This window comes from Diabrotica undecimpunctata, chromosome 9 (genome assembly GCF_040954645.1).
Source record: "Diabrotica undecimpunctata isolate CICGRU chromosome 9, icDiaUnde3, whole genome shotgun sequence".
In the NCBI taxonomy this organism is placed as follows: domain Eukaryota; kingdom Metazoa; phylum Arthropoda; class Insecta; order Coleoptera; family Chrysomelidae; genus Diabrotica; species Diabrotica undecimpunctata.
The window spans coordinates 4,749,798-4,766,388 of NC_092811.1; the positions used below are offsets into that span (position 1 = coordinate 4,749,798).

Consider the following 16,591-nt stretch of genomic DNA (forward strand, 5'->3'; position numbering starts at 1 on the left):
ATTTTACAACAATCTGCGTTCGACTCAGATTTTTAGTTACCTAATGATCAAAGTATAAGTAAATTTTAAACTATTTGTATAAAAACATGACCTTTATTTAATACTATTTAAATGTATGGAACTTTAATTTGATTGAAAGTATTACAGTAACAATAAAATAAATAATAAAATTGTACGTACGGTTGGTCCAGTTACCTCAATTTAACAGGGGTAACTGGAGCAGCCAGCCTAAAATCTCATAAGAGCTGGTTAATCATTGTGGGCTATCTGGGCCTGATCTTTATACTTTTCAAAGAAACCTCAAACAATAATTTAAATTGAGCGAATTTGAAACCAGACTCAATGTAAGGGTATCGTCTCGTGTAGCAGATAAGGTTTATGAACAAATTATACACAGTTTGCAGCTAATAACTTGTATTTAATGCCATTACATTAAAGAGTTTATAAACTTACATTTAAAACTGAACAAATCAAAACTAATATCTTAATATATTCCTAAACAAAATTCTTCACGAAACAGAAACTGCAAATTGAAAAATAAGATTAGTAAGTAAGCGTTTATAATCTCATATAATGTCCCACAAATGCTGCAATTGTTTCACATGAAAAAACCCTCTTTTAGAAATAATTTTTGGTTCTTTAATTGCACCAATAACGTCATGAATATCTGCTTTATCTGGCCACTTCCAAGACTTCAAAGATTTCTGCATCGATGAAATTTCAACATGGTCATCTCTAAAGCTTAAGATTTTTCCTGGAAAATACTCTTCTTCATACTTAAAGATTACATATTCACCAATTTTGGCCCTGGCCCAGTTACTCCCGATATGAGTCCCAGTTACCCCGAAAGAGCAAAAGCTCTCGGGGTAACTGGACCACCCATTCTAACCTCAAAACTAATAAAATAAGCATGCAAAGCTAATTTAAACATTGTTAATAGAATATTAATCAACACTTTTACACTAAAATACATGGTAAAAACACTTACCTTTATATTCAACGCTTATAATACGCTGCTACATATTCTCCACATTGCTGTATGGTATAGAGAGCTGGACCCTTATAGAGACATTAATGAAAAAATTGGAGGCCTTTGAGATGTGGATTTATCGACGAGTATTGCGGATAAGTTGGGTTGATTGAATAAGAAATGAAATAGTTTTACATCAAATGAAAAAGAGCACAGAAATAACAAAAACGATAAAAATTCGAAAGTTACAATATTTCGGTCATGTAATGAGACCTCCAGAGAGGTATAACCTTCTACACCTCATAATACATGGTAAGATTGCCGGGAGGAGAGGCCCAGGCCGAAGAAGAACATCGTGGCTCCGAAATGTCTGAGAATGGTATCAAGAGACCACTGCTAATTTATTTAGAACCGTCGTAAACAAAGTTATTATTGCTAATATGATCGCCAATTCGATAATCTGACAGGCTACTGAAAGAAGAAGATTGAGCGGAAAACGATTTAATGTTTTGATAAATTGCTTAAGGTTTGATGATACCAGATCTAGGAAAAAAAGACTAAAAGAAACACCAGCGGCTCATATGAATGACTTTTTGAAATGTTTTTTGAAAATTGTAAAGAGGTAGTGACCATTAGGAAAAATGCATGCATTGACGAGATCCGTACGATTAAGCCGTACCTACACACATAAACACAACCGGCTGATATATTTGATGACTTGTTTCCCCAAAACCTTTTGGACATAATTGTGAATAACACAAATTTGTATGCCCAACGAAAGGAATCAAATAACTGGACAGACATCAATCGACGTGAACTAGTTGCTTGGACCTAATTGGACCTAATCTACTCACTAACACTTTTTTACCTGTAGTAAAGACATCTGGTTTTCCATAGTTAACATTTTTGTTGAACATAACTTTCCCTTCCTTTCTGGGTTTTAAAAGGTCAATTCTGATTCTAGGTTTAACTTTGAAAATAATTTCATTTGGTCTTAACCCAGTACTAGCACTTGGTGTATTTCTATACTTAAATAGGAACTTTACCACTTGCTGCTCCATAGTGAGCTCAGACTGTCGAATAGAAAATTTTTCCAATGCAGCTTTGACTGTTTGAACATGTCGCTCTGCACACCCATTTGATTGAGGGTGATATGGTGGACTTTTTAGAATGGTTATCCCATTGTTTTGACAAAATCTTGTAAAATCAGTAGCATTAAAAGGTGGACCATTATCACTCACCAGAATAACTGGCAAATCCATCAAAGAGAAAGTTACCTTCAACTTGTCTAAGGTGTGTAATACTGAAGTACCCTTTTTCATAACATATATCAACCCACTTTGATTTAGAATCTACAATAATTAAAAATGTGTAATTGTTTTTATAAAAAGAAGCTTTTTCAGAATTATTTTGCGTTATCTGACATACCTGACAACTATTAATCATTGTCTCAATATACTGTTGCAACCCCGGCCACCAAACTACTGCTTTGGCTTGGCTAACATTTTAGACCACACGATACCTACATGTCCTTGGGAGGGAGGGGGGTGTCCAGTGGGGATTACCACCATTAACAAGAAATATTGTTTAAGTTCACCATCTCTACATTTATTTAGAAAACCTGTTTTTACAAAATCCATCATCTTTAATAAAATAGCATCTTTTGATGATATTTTAGCTACATCCTCATATGAAATAGGTAAATTCTCTGTTAAATTAAATGAATTAATTAAAATATCAATACCAGTTGCTCCATTCAAAGGTAATCGTGATAACATGTCGGCCTCATACATTTTTGACCCATTTCTATATTCTATAGATGAGCTATAGATAAAGGCTGATAAAATGGCATTACGTCTAGTACTCCGTGAAGCAGGCAATACTGAAATATTGCGATCTGGGTTAAAAAGTAATGATCTGAGACCAAAATAAAAGATATACCGTAAATGAATTTATGAATATTTTTTACACAAAAGATAATAGCCAAGGCTTCACGTTCTAATTGTGAATAGTTTTTTTCAGCCTTACTGAGTGAACCTGAAACTAAAAATATTGGCTTCTCTTGACCATTATTTTCACATGACTCAACACACCTACCACTCCATAAGCACTTGCATCACATGATATCACTATGGTTTTATTTATGTCATAATGTGCGAGGACATAATTTTCACAAATTACTCTTTTACTTTTTTCAAATGCTTCAATACACTATTCATTTAATGAAAATTCTTGTCCTTTTAACAAAAGTTTATACAAGGGCCTTAACTGACTTGACAACATAGGTACAAATTTACTATAAAAATTTGTTAGACCCAAATATGAAGGCAACTGTGTCAAATCTCTTGTGTGGAAATGTGTGCAAAATATGCAAGGTGCCGATTTGTATTTTTCCGTGTTGAGAATCTTTCCATAGATCTCAGTAGACTAAATGACAATGTAATCTCTTTATTTTATTGAAATAAAGATTTATAAATCATTTTATAAGTATTTTTATTTATTAATTTTACAGGGTATAGGGCATTATAATTCCCACGTAAGATTTGCATTTATTGGGCTTATGGAAAATAGTTCCCACACTATTTTTTTGTAAATGAAACAAAAAAACACCAGATGCTTGTGTCACATTTTATTTCTAACTACTTTTCTGAAATAAATTTATAAACAAAACTGTTTTCTTATTTACAGGGTGTTTCAAAAAGGTATGTTATAAATTCCTGTTTTTTGAAAAACTGATAAGAGGCAAAATTTTTTTTAAAATAATGTGTTAAACTAATGATGGCACAAAATTCATTTGATTTGAACGTACCTACTCAAAAGTTTGGGGGGATTTAGGGCTGCACACCCCCCTTAAAATTTTTCTGTGCGCTTAGATTTTGTTGTTTCTTTTTGATGAAAAATGCTTTCAGAACAAGAAAGTAACGTGTCCATTTTTTTTTTACAAAATATCAAGTAGTTTAAGAGATAATGGAAAAAAAACAATTTTTATTTTGTAACTTCAAAGGGCTGTAACTTTTTTTGTGTACACTTTTGTACTAAGGTAAGTTGGATTCAATCAATTTATTTTTGTCCCCGGAATGCATGATTTAATTTATGACCTACCTTTTTGAAACACCCTGTATACTCTAGTTAGCCCCGATTTTTAACAATAAGTCGATTGAACAAAAATGAATTATTTTTAATAATTCAAACACCTAATCGCTACAGAGAGACAAGCCAATAAATTGATAATAAAAAACGCCCAATCTCAACAAATTGTTGTACCTATGACATGACCTCGACATTGATAATTTTTTACATCGGTATTTTTAGAGACTGGATTAAATAAAAAAAAACGCTTCCAAAATCCAACCTCTATATAGAATATCGAACACGGACGATGTGTGCCGCAGAAAACTAGACTTTAAGTGAAGATTGAATACGGCTACAACCGGCGATTCGTGTAGCGTTCGTATCGCTGCATAGGCGTAGACCGTTTGTACGTTCTCTTCTCTAGTGAATGAAAACCAGCAGGAAAGTAGAGTTTCTTTAGCAGTTGTCGTATCGAAGCAGTGGGTGTGACTAAAATTTAATTCCTCTCAAGTAAGTAAGTTTTATCGTACTATTATCACATTTTCTTATCAACATAATCAAAATAATCAATCATAAACGCCGCTAACACAGTTACTTTAAGTAAATTTTGACCAGGTGCGGAAATATATTATATAGTATAGGGCAGCTGCCCTTCGTGGTACTATCGATTTTTGAAACCGCTGTTAACGTGCTTTTAATTAATTCACAAAACGGGGAGAATCGGTTAATAGGGCAATTTGTATTTGTTTGCCGAAGACCCCAAGAGTTATATTTAGAAATATCTTATAAATAGATGCCGGCTGGTGAAATTTCTAAAATCTAGAAGAATGTGTAAGTTGCTTTATCTAAATCACCCATTATAAAATATTTTATTTGTAGTGAGTAAGAGATTAGGGAGGGAGGTGGGAATTTAATAGGCATGAATCAAGATTTGCTGTATTACAAAATTCTTCGTAAATAATATTATTCACTATTACCTGGGTGTATACTGTAAGCATTATTTAAATCTATGATGTCATTCGCGGTGTTTTGAGAGGTCTCATTCACGTTGACTATAACTACATTCTTCATGGTCTACGAGCCAGTTGATCAATAGTTCTCTGTAGTACCTGTTCTTATTTATTTTAATTTGATACCATTTAGTGATATTTGATTTTTTACTTTCTAGTCAAAAGAAACTGAAGCAAACATGAGCAACCAGCAGTATTATCCTTTCAAAGTAAGTTTTTAAAAATTTTTTACATTTTGTCATTAATTATTGATGATGTTAAAAGTAAATGTGTCTTAAATGTTTTTTTAATATTATCGATTAGTAAAAAGAAGTAGAAATTACTTCCTTCAACAAAGAATTTTATTTTTTTGGATTTCGATTGTTTTTTCGCCTAAAGTTTCGTAGATTTTTGCAAAGCCACCTTCTTATTTCGGATATCTCGGAATTTTATTATTAAAATACAAAAATAATGTACTTTTCTTGTTATAATACACTCAGATCAAAAAAATAACACAACGGAGAACATTTTGGTCAAATTCAAAGTATGTATTTAAATTTTTGTATTTTTAGCCCTATTTTGATGAATTTTTTTAGCACACTATGTAAAAATTTATAAATTTTAATTTGGTATAGTGAGTTTTAAATAAAATTTTGTATTTGACTTATTCATCATCATTATCAGGGCTTTTCATTCCGGGAGAAATGTTTGCCGCTCTTACTTAGAGCTCTCTGATTCGCTTGTTGCGGTGAATCACTCCGCTTTTCACTTGTATGTTGTCAAAGTTTGTTGTATGACTTGGCTTTCGTTACAATTTTCTTCCACTCATTTCGATATGTGCACAGTTCCCTCCAGTTTCTCATTTCCAGAATTTTGATATCTCTTCCCGTTGGTCTTTCAGTTGCTGGTTTCCATCTGGTGATCTTCTTAATCATTAGGTCGTTTTTCCTTCTCTCTATGTGTCCTAGCCATCTCAGCCTCTGTGCTTTAATAAATCTAACTATATCTTCTCCCTTCAATATGTCTGAGTTCATGGTTCTTTATTCCTCTTATTTCTCCGTTGTCCCTTCTTATCGGGCCCATAATCAGTCTGAGGATTTTCCTTTCGAAAATTCTCAATTTTTCTTCATCTTTTTCCATGAGGCACATTATCACAGTTGCGTACGTAACTACTGGTCTGATTGCAACTCTGTATATTTTCAGTTTTGTATTTCTGGATAAGTTCTTGTCCTTCATGAGCCTATGATATCTCCAGTATGTTTTGTTGCCTGCTAGTATTCGTTCCGTTACTTCTTCACTTCTCTTGTTTTGGGCATTCACTATTACTCCCAAAAATTTAAATTGTTGGACTTTTTCAGAAGTGTAGATTTCTATTTTGATTTCTCTCGTCCTGTTATCTTCTCTTCTAGAGCAGAGTAGATATTTTCTTTTTCATTAGTTAATTTCTAGACCTCTTTTCCGTGCTTCTTTTTCCAGGATTGTTACTGCTTCTGTTAACCGTTCCTTGTCTCTTCCCATAAGAACTAAATCATCTGCATATGCAACTATTTGTGTTGAGGAGTGGGCTATTGTTCCTTTAATTTTGCTGGCCTTAATTTTGCTGGCCTTGACTATTCCTTCTACTGTCATGTTGAATAATGTGCTTGATAGGGAATCGCCTTGCCGCACTCCTGTTTCTATTGCAATTGATTTTGTGTTACCTTCTTCTGTTGTTACTTTAGCTCGAGCTCCATCCATGGTCATTTTTGTTATTTTTTTTATTATTGAACTTATTATATGGTGTTAACCGAAGGGTTAACAACCTTGTTTTTCGGTTGCAACCATGTCTTCTAAGCATTATGTTTTTTTGCTTCATGTGAAAATATGGATTGGTTCATTTTTAGGAGCGAAATGACTTTGCCACCCACAATTTACGTCTTTTCCCATTATTACCATTATCTTTTGCATTAATTTGCATCTGAATTATCCGATGTTGTATAAATCCCTAACCCACTTACATTGTAAACCCGTTTACAATGCTTCAATTTTGTTCATGATCGATAAATTTAGCATCCACACTTCTGCACTATGCAAAAGTACGGACCAAACATAGCACTTAACCATTCTTTGTCTTAGTTCTAAACAGAGATGATAATTGCAGAGAAATGACTTCATTTACATAAAAGTATTTTTAGTCATTGCTATTCTAAGTTTTATTTCTGTCTGGATCTAGTTGGTCCGTCATCACAGTTCACCTTCACCTTCAATATTATCTGACAGAATTACTGTATCGTCTGCATATCTAATCACATTAAGTAGTTCCCTGTTGATTTTTATTCCATATGGTTGTCTCTCAAGTGCCTTTTTAAATAACTGGTCCAAGTAAACATTGAACAATGTTGGCGACAAAATGCAACCTTGTTTGATTCCTCATTGTATGGAGATTTCATCGGTGTAGTTATCTCCAATTTTTACGATAGCAGTTTGACTCCAGTACAAGTTTTCAATGACACGAATATCCTTGTCATCTATTCCGATATTTTTCAGTATTTGCATTAATTTTACATGCTGTACTTTATCGACTGCCTTTTCGAAGTCCACGAAACATGCAAATACATCTTTTCTTTGGTCACGGCATTTTTGTAATAGGATGTTAAGCGCAAAAACTGCCTCCCTGGTTCCCATAGCATTTCTAAAACCAAATCCGGGTATCTTCGAGATCTTCTTCGGATTTGCGTCTAATTCTGTTGTGAAGTATTCTTAGGAAAATTTTAAGAGTGTGGCTCATTAGGCTAATTAATCGATATTCTGAGCATTTTCTCACATTGAAATCCAAATATAATAAACAACCAAAAACTTACTGTGTATCCTAGCGCTAATAAAAAAACTAAACCTAACAAGCAAATAATCAATAGCCTATGACTAACAAATTATTTATAGAACTTTTCACATAATATGGACGTTTCCGAGTGCATTAACCATTAGCACATATAGAAAATTCCTATGCAAATAATTGTTACCGACAAATTACCATTCAGTGAAAAAAATCGTATTTTTAGATCATGCATCATGTTCATTTCGCAACATCCATAACGGTGATATGGAATTATTATTAATAGCTCGCCCATTCGATGGATGATTTGAATTTATCAACGTTTAATGCAAAACAAAATTTATAATTGTTTGTTGTTGATATAAAATATCGCTCAATTAATTTAAAAGTTTGAAAATATTGTAGTTAATGCATTACACAATGCCAATTACAAAAACTGAAGATAATTTTGTAAGAATATAATTAGAATATCGTTCTTTTATGACGAAGTGTATTTACTAAAGAAAAGATGGCTCTGAAACTACTTTCTTGTGGAATTTATTTGGCTTAATGAGAATAATATCAAATATAACGAATATTTAATTAAAATCCTGGTTTATTTGCATTTGTGTGTGTGTGTTTTGTTTTATGGCACTAATAGAATAGATAGCAATAGATCCCCTCAACGCGGCGGATCCCACTGCAGCTCTTTGAGTTGCAGTGGGAAAGTTCCATTTCTTTGTAACCACTCTCTTTCCTGCACATTCGAATGTTATCCCGTCTCTTTTCCTTGGTCCCTCGAGAGCTATAGCTTCGGTCTTACCCTCAGCCAGTTCTAGCTCATGCATTTTCATCCATTCCTCGACTTAGTACGCTGTGCACCAAAGATAAGGTCGTCCCTGTCATGCGCCACTACCAGCATAGCGAGGTCATCCGCAAATGCGAAAGGGGTTATACCCTCTCCGTATTGTTGTCTCACAACCCCGTCATATGCCAAGTTCCACAGCATGGGTCCTAGGACCGACCCCAGCGGCACTCCAGCCGTCACGTCAACCACTACTCCTTTTTCTACCACAATTTTCCTCTCTGACAGATAGTCGGAGACCAAATTCATCAAGTACCTTGGACCCTTTTTCTCTCGTAGAGCCTTCATTACCTCTTTCCATTTTAATGTGTTAAAAGCATTCCGGACGTCGAACAACAGTAGGATGCCCACCTCTGGTTAACCCACACCCCGCGTAACTCATGGAAGACTTCCATCAGCGCATCCATCGTGCTCCTGTTCTTTCTGAAACCGTACTGCCTGGGTGACAGGCCGCCTTCGCGCTCTTCAATCACTGTGTCTATTCGCCCTTTATTTACATATGCATGACAGAAGGCAAACAGGTCGATATTTATCTTCCCCCTTTGGGAGTAGCACGAGCCTCGAGATCTTCCAATTTGCCGGAAATCGCTGAGTTTCAAGCAGTACATTCATGTGTTCCAAAAGCCACGTCGGCTCCATACTGCCAATGCGTTTCACCGCTTCTGGTGGTATTCCATTGAGTCCCGGAGCCTTTCGTGTCTTTAGGGTACTCAACGCTTCGTTGAGTTCGTCTAAGGTAAAAGGTACAGCTCGCTCAGCTTCGGCGTCCCACTGCACTCCATGCCAATGGCCGGTGGTATCTCATATAGAGGGTACACCTTGAACTGGTTCATTACGATTTTGTACCCTTGACCCCAAACGTCCTCATCCAACCTGTCACACAGTTCTCTCTAGTGCCACTTCTTCTCGGCTCGGATCTTCCTGTTGAGTTTATTCTTTCGCGCATTGTATACTATATCCATTCTGCTAGTTTCGGTTACTTCTCCTCTACCTCTTGCCCTCGTAGCCTGTCTTATGATGGCAATGCATTCCTTCCTCTTATTGGCGATCTCTTCGCACCACCAATAAGGCATTTTTCTTTTTTCATCTGCCCCGTTTATGCAATGTCTCATAGTCTCTCTTTTTATTGATTCAAGTCCTTGGAATCTTCTTATCTTTATCAACCATCTAGAATACTCATCAAGTGCTAGCCAATCCGTTCTATCTCCACCTCAGCTTCCTGTTTGGTTCGCTGATGACTCCACGTTGGTAGTCCCTACTCCGGCGATCGAAAAGTAAATGTAGCGGTGTTTTGTTATTACCCTAAGAATATCAAATTCACCCAAATTCACACAAACAGTAGCAAACCTATCAGCAGAATGTAGCCGTCTTTGGTTGCCAATACTAAACGAAGAACTACTAAAAGAAGAACTCTACAACAAGAATATACCAACAATAGCTGAGTAATAGGAGGTCAAACACACCATGATACTATGACTAACAAGATATGATCTTCCCGTAGCACAAAATCGCTCGTGTTCGCGCATGCCGTCATTGGAGAGTAGAATTTGAATTCTTGTTAAAGTTAAATGGGATTTTTCTGCATCCTGTGATGAAATTATTCAATTAGCAAAATAATAATATTAAATAAAGATTTAATAATTACAATAATCGTATACAAAAGGATATCTCCAAACTATTTATTAAAGATTATTTATTGACACATACAGAAAACTGACATTACGTACGTGCAACTCTCCAATTACGTCACGACTTATGCGCAATATCTTATCTTCTTAATCATAGTATCAAAGAATATAGACGCTTATTTTTTTTTATTTATTATTTTATTATATAAGCGTCTTTATTATATAAGCGTCTATATTCTTTGATAGTATCATGAAACATACTATCTACAATCTAACACACAACACATAATATGCAACACACAATACACTAATAAATAAATCAATTTTTATATACATTTTTACATAATTTGTACAAAAAACCCTTTTTTTAAAATGATTTCCAGAGTGGAAATCGAAAAGTCAAATATAAGTTAATTAAAAATGTGATTTTCATCACAATCATAACCAATAATTGTTGCTTAATCCCATAAAAAACATTTTCCCAAATATTTAACTTAAACATGCTACAAGAATGTAATTTCAGAACCTTGCAAGAATAAGATAATTTGCCTATTGTTGTTTATTGTTATTCCTGTATATTTACTACTACTGTATATTTGTTTACATACTCTAGCGTTGAGAATCTCATTTGGAACTTTTTTAAGTTCTTCTTCAAAACCTTCGTCTTCCTTTACAATATTTAGTGTTAATAATCAATGAATTTTTGCGTTAATATACAATTACGTAATTGAAAGACTCATCTTTCCGCTTTGAAAATGTTCTATATCCCACGAGAATCCACGATAAACATCATCAAACAAACAAGGTGTTACCAGACGCTATCATAATTCTTTTCCCCAACTTTCCCCTTTAATCCGGTATTAAATTTGCGCCACGCCTATGACAGTTCTGTCTCTGTGACCCGCTTTATCGATTTAGGTTAGCAAGTCTAGGGATTTTCCAGCTTTCTTTCCTTTCTACAGCGCCACCGTGACTAGGAAGGCCTTGCCGTGCAACGAATTGTTATTTTACGACTTTTTTGGAGTATAAAATACGCAATGAAACCAAGGACTTTTAGTCCATCACCTGTGACTTGATATTATTTCGGATACAATGTTGTTTGTTAAGAACATCTGGAATATACAAGTTTTTTAATTAGAATAATAGTAACAATAGTTATTTATGTAACTCCAAGAAGTGTTGTTTCTTATTTGTTCAAATTATGATACTTTCATTATTTAATTGTTCATAGATTTGATCTGTTACGGCAAAGGGGGTATTACCGTATTTACACTTCACTAATTTCCAATAAAACGGTTATTTTTTCTTTTTCTTCTTTTCGGTTATTAGGTTCCGAAACCAATTTTTTGATTTCTTCACCTGATTGGCATCCAAAGCTTGATTTTTTGTCTGGATTTATTATATCTGTCCAAAATTGATTACGCCTCAATGACGTTTGTCAAACTGACAACAATAGAATTACCAGACACTGTCATAATTCTGTCGTTGAGAAATCACGGGGAGGAAGCAGTTTTGTCAGTAGGAAACGTGGCGTTGCTATGACGTTTTATGAGTTAAAAATAGTCTAGTGAAATAGTCATTTTAATTCGTTTTCAATTTACAATTCCCGAGCTGGAAGTCAAACAAAATATTTCTAAATTTGTGGCTAAATTCCAAACATTTTAATAATTAAAAATGTAGACTGCCACAACAAATAGTTTCAAAACTAGACTTCTCTTGGAACTCAAATCACGTAATACTAATAATTGTACAACAATGGACTGTAGTACATGCCAAGTCCCTTTAGGAAGACAACAAACGTCCATTGTTATTGGTCAATGACTCTTGACTCTCACTTTCCTTTCTGAAGCCGCTCCACTTTCGCTTTTTTCTATATCGGCCTCAAACTACTCCCATCTTGACCTTTCATCGGTTCCCGACCATAATTTATCAATTCACATTCTCAGCGTTGTTTGTCTATGGCATAATTCTCGCATATTTAATTGTTACGTGGTTAGGAGGTTACGTCTTGACGTAATAGACTGTAAAATGACCAAGATTGAAGAAGCGAGCTAAGTCGAGAGAAGGAGCCAGCTAAAAATAGTTTTAATTGCTAGTGAAATATTCGAAGGTTAATTCAAGACTCGATGAGTCAGAGAACTCTGCGTGGAATTATTCCAAGAACATGAGAGCAGATTTTTTACTACATAAACGGACAGCGAATTCATTTTATTAAAGTGATGTAATTCCTTTGGCATTCATTGCTTTATTTGTTTTTATTATGGATTGAGAAGTTACTATAAAACAAAGCTCTCAGAGGGTGAAGTAGAGATGCATTTTTACGTTAAAATCCTTTCGTTTTTTGATAATTTGTTTAGTAGACCTGCCTTTTCGAAAACTGTGTTGTTCTTCTCCTGTAATATCTTTAAAAATATCACTAATACGTTCAACATACCGTCGCCTCAAAGCGACAGTAGGATATGTCAAAAAATGTAGTTTCGAGAAAAACGCAATTGAAATTTTTACGAAACTTCATTACTTGAATAACTTTTTTATGTTTGAATGGATTTACATGAAATTTTGTTTGAGTATATAACTTTACAGGCCTTACATAAATATTTATAGTAATTCATAAAAAAGTGAAAAATAATTGAAAAAAAAGTTAGTTGTCCTACTGTTGCCCTGTTTTTTTCCAATTATTTTTCACTTTTTTATGAATTACTATAAATATTTATGTAAGGCCTGTAAAGTTATATACTCAAACAAAATTTCATGTAAATCCATTCAAACATAAAAAAGTTATTCAAGTAATGAAGTTTCGTAAAAATTTCAATTGCGTTTTTCTCGAAACTACATTTTTTGACATATCCTACTGTCACTTTGAGGCGACGATAATTTCAATATCATCTTTCAAAACATACTCTGATGTTAACCCTAGAACCACAATGTGAAATTGATGGAATGATTTTCACAAGGTGGGGTCATCGGTGACCCGAAAATATTTTTCAAAATAAAACACATTTAGTATGTGTTCTACACAAATACTAAATTGGTGTTCTGCACACATATTTTTTTCACAATAAACACAAATATGGCGGCCTTTTCTATCGTTACCTCTTGGACAATAATAACATCGACGATTTCGTTTCTGAGGATTTACAGTGGGTATCCTAAATAATCACAAATAGATTCCATGAACTTTTTCGGAAGCCGTATATTATTTATTCTTTCACTTTACTAACCAATTCGCTAAGGATTTTTGCTTAGTTGAGGATATATGTTGTGGAATGCAATTTTAGATTCCCCATGTCTCTAATAACATCTTTATCAACGTCTGTTTTGTTTTGCAATTCCTAGAAGGCACAGATTAAAGCAGAAATCTGAATTTGGTTTCAAAAAATTAGTTTACGGATTTATTATCAGATGTCGCTATTTGCGTCCATACGAAGCCATGTTAGAGTTGCTTCCCAAGACAGGAAATATTTATTTTCACGTTCAGAGCGTCTGTGAATAGCCGTTTTGATGATCCCTTTTAGGGTGAAATACGTATAAGCGGATATACAGACGCAGTATACGTGAAATCAAATCTTAACTGTCTTTTTCCTTTTATTTATTCTTTGTTGCATATGATCTTGCACAAATGCATCAGCTAAAGATTTCAAGAATTTCGAACGGGAAATTTTTTCGTCAGAATATTTCAGTCTGTACAAAACCATTGTGTTTACTCCACCTCCGTCTAACATTCCATAAAAAACTCTCAGTGGCCATCTTCTTGCTTTCCTGGCAACGGATTTTGCATGACACAGTTGATCGAAGGTATCGACGCCCCCCTTAGTGCTGTTGTAGAATATAATTATTTCTGGTTTTTTGGTAACTCTTCTTCTTCTTAAAGCGCCCTCTCCTCAATGGAGGTTGGCTACTACAATTTTAAACTCTTCTCTATCTTCAGCTGTTCTTATTAGCTGTTCAAAATTTAGCCCTGTCCATTGTCGGATGTTTCTGAGCCACGATAGTCTTTTCCTTCCTAGGCCTCTCTTTCCCTCGATTTTTCCTTTCACTATAAGTTGGGCATATTGGTACTTATTATTTCTCAGTATGTGGCCTAGGTATGATGTTTTTCTAACGTTTACTGTGTTAAAAAGTTCTCTTTCCTTGCCTATTCTATGCAGCACTTCTTCGTTTGAGGTATGCGATGTCCATGAAATTTTGAGTATTCTCCGGTAGATCCACATTTCAAAGGCCTCCAATTTATTTACGGATGATGTTTTAAGGGTCCACGTTTCAACTGCATATAGAAGAGTCGACCAGACGTAGCATTTTGATAAACGTAGTCGAATTTCGAGTTTTATTCGAGAATCACAAAGCAGTTTTTTTATTTTTTCGAAAGATTTTCTGGCCTGTTCTATTCTCGATCTTATTTCTAGATCAGGATTTAGGCTGCTGTCGATCCAACATCCCAGGTACTTAAATCTATTGACCTGTTCTAAAATGTGCCCATTTATTGTGCAAGGTTGAGGTACGTTTTGGTTTTTTCGGATTGACATCACTTTGGTTTTTTTAATGTTTATTTTCATACCAAATTGGTAACTACATTAACATAACTATATAGAGAAAGGGACAAGAAAGACGGCACCAAGTTGAGAAAAGTCCAGAATGTGGGTTCAGAGGATATCCCAGAAATAACAATTAAAGAAGTCTCAAACTCATTACATCGAATGAAAAACAATAAAGCAGCTGGTGATGACCAAATCGTTATTGAGGCAGTTAAAGCAGAAGGAAAGACAGTATTGAAAGCATTGACACAATTATATAACTTATGCATTTCAAAAGAGGTTACACCATCTCAGTGGAATAAAGCTGTTATAGTAGTCATGCACAAAAAGGCAGATATAACAGAGCTAAAGAACTATAGACCTATTAGCTTGTTATCTCACGTTTATAAGTTGTTTATGAAGATAATAACTAATAAGTTGACATCAAAACTAGACTTCTATCAACCTTGCGAGCAGGCAGGATTTAGAGCTGGATACGGAACGAATGATCATTTGCAAACCATTAAGTCGTTGAGTGAAAAAACCATTGAATATAATAGACCCCTGATACTTGTCTTTGTCGACTTCGAAAAAGCATTTGATACGGTAAATCAAAGTGAAATGCTCCAAGTTCTAACACAATGTAGAATAGATCACCGATACATATCCCTCATCAGATACATCTATCAGCATGCTACAGCCTGTGTAAGACTTACTGAAGATACTGGGACGTTTCGTATTGAAAGAGGCGTTCGGCAAGAAGACAACATGTCTCCTAAATTATTTACAACTTTGCTAGAATACGCTTGTAAAACAATAGATTGGAACGAAAAGGGCATCAATGTAGATGGAAAATTTTTAAATAACCCTAAATTTGAAGATGATATCGTTCTTATTGCAGACAGCTTTGACCAGGCACAGATAATGCTCCAAGAACTCCATACTGCCACAAAAAGAGTTGGTCTTAAAATAAATTTTTCAAAAACACAATTTGTGACAAATTTAGTCCACAACAAAAACATCTCAGTAGAAGACAAAGATATTGAGCCAGTTGACTCCTATAAATACTTGGGCCATGAGATCAGAATAAGTCGAGACAACCAAACAATCAAGCTGAAAAGAAGAATAAACCTCGCTTGGGCTGCATTTGGAAAGATGAAGGATATTTTTAGGTCTAAGATTCCAATGTGTCTGAAAAGAAAAGTATTTATTCAGTGTATTTTGCCAGTGATGACCTACAGCGCAGAAACCCTAACACTCACAAGAACAACAGTGAGTAAACTACAAGTTGCGGAAAGGGCAATGGAGAGAATAATGTTAGGGATTTCTCTACGTGATAGAATACCCAATGCTACTATACGCAAAAGATCAGGAGTAGCAGACGTTATTGAAAGGATAACAACACTAAAGTGGAACTGGGCAGGTCATGTAGCAAGATCAGTTGATGACCGGTGGACAAAAAGAATTTTGGAATGGAGACCCCGAATACAAGCTAACATAAATAGAAGTCGATCTCCAACGAGATGGACAGATGGCATGAAAAGAGTGATTACAAATTGGATTCAGATGGCGCAAAATCGGACTAAGTGCATGCGAGAGGCCTATGTTCAACAGTGGACGTTAGAGGCTAGTTGATGATGATGATGATGACATCAACTTCGTCTAACGAGTGCATAGAACTGATTAATAGAACGCATTTGTTTCGTTTTGAACCATGTGATACCAACTAGTGTCAACTTTTGCGTGAATGCAAATGCTGAAGACC

General features: G+C 34.8%; 1 protein-coding gene across 4 annotated transcripts in view; it reads left to right on the forward strand.

The window, feature by feature from the left end:
• The first annotated feature begins 4,408 nt into the window (after window positions 1-4,408).
• AnxB9 (Annexin B9) overlaps window positions 4,409-16,591 on the forward strand; it is a 75,163-nt gene continuing 62,980 nt past the window's right edge. The window contains exons 1-2 of one of the 4 annotated variants that reach the window (XM_072542596.1): window positions 4,409-4,552; window positions 5,211-5,261. In XM_072542596.1, the coding sequence (XP_072398697.1) occupies window positions 5,232-5,261 (30 nt within the window). In that variant the 5' untranslated portion in view covers window positions 4,409-4,552; window positions 5,211-5,231. Of the gene's footprint in view, window positions 4,557-4,731; window positions 4,874-5,210; window positions 5,262-16,591 lie in introns of those variants that run through there. The other 3 variants (XM_072542599.1, XM_072542597.1, XM_072542598.1) reach the window with 3 other exon arrangements.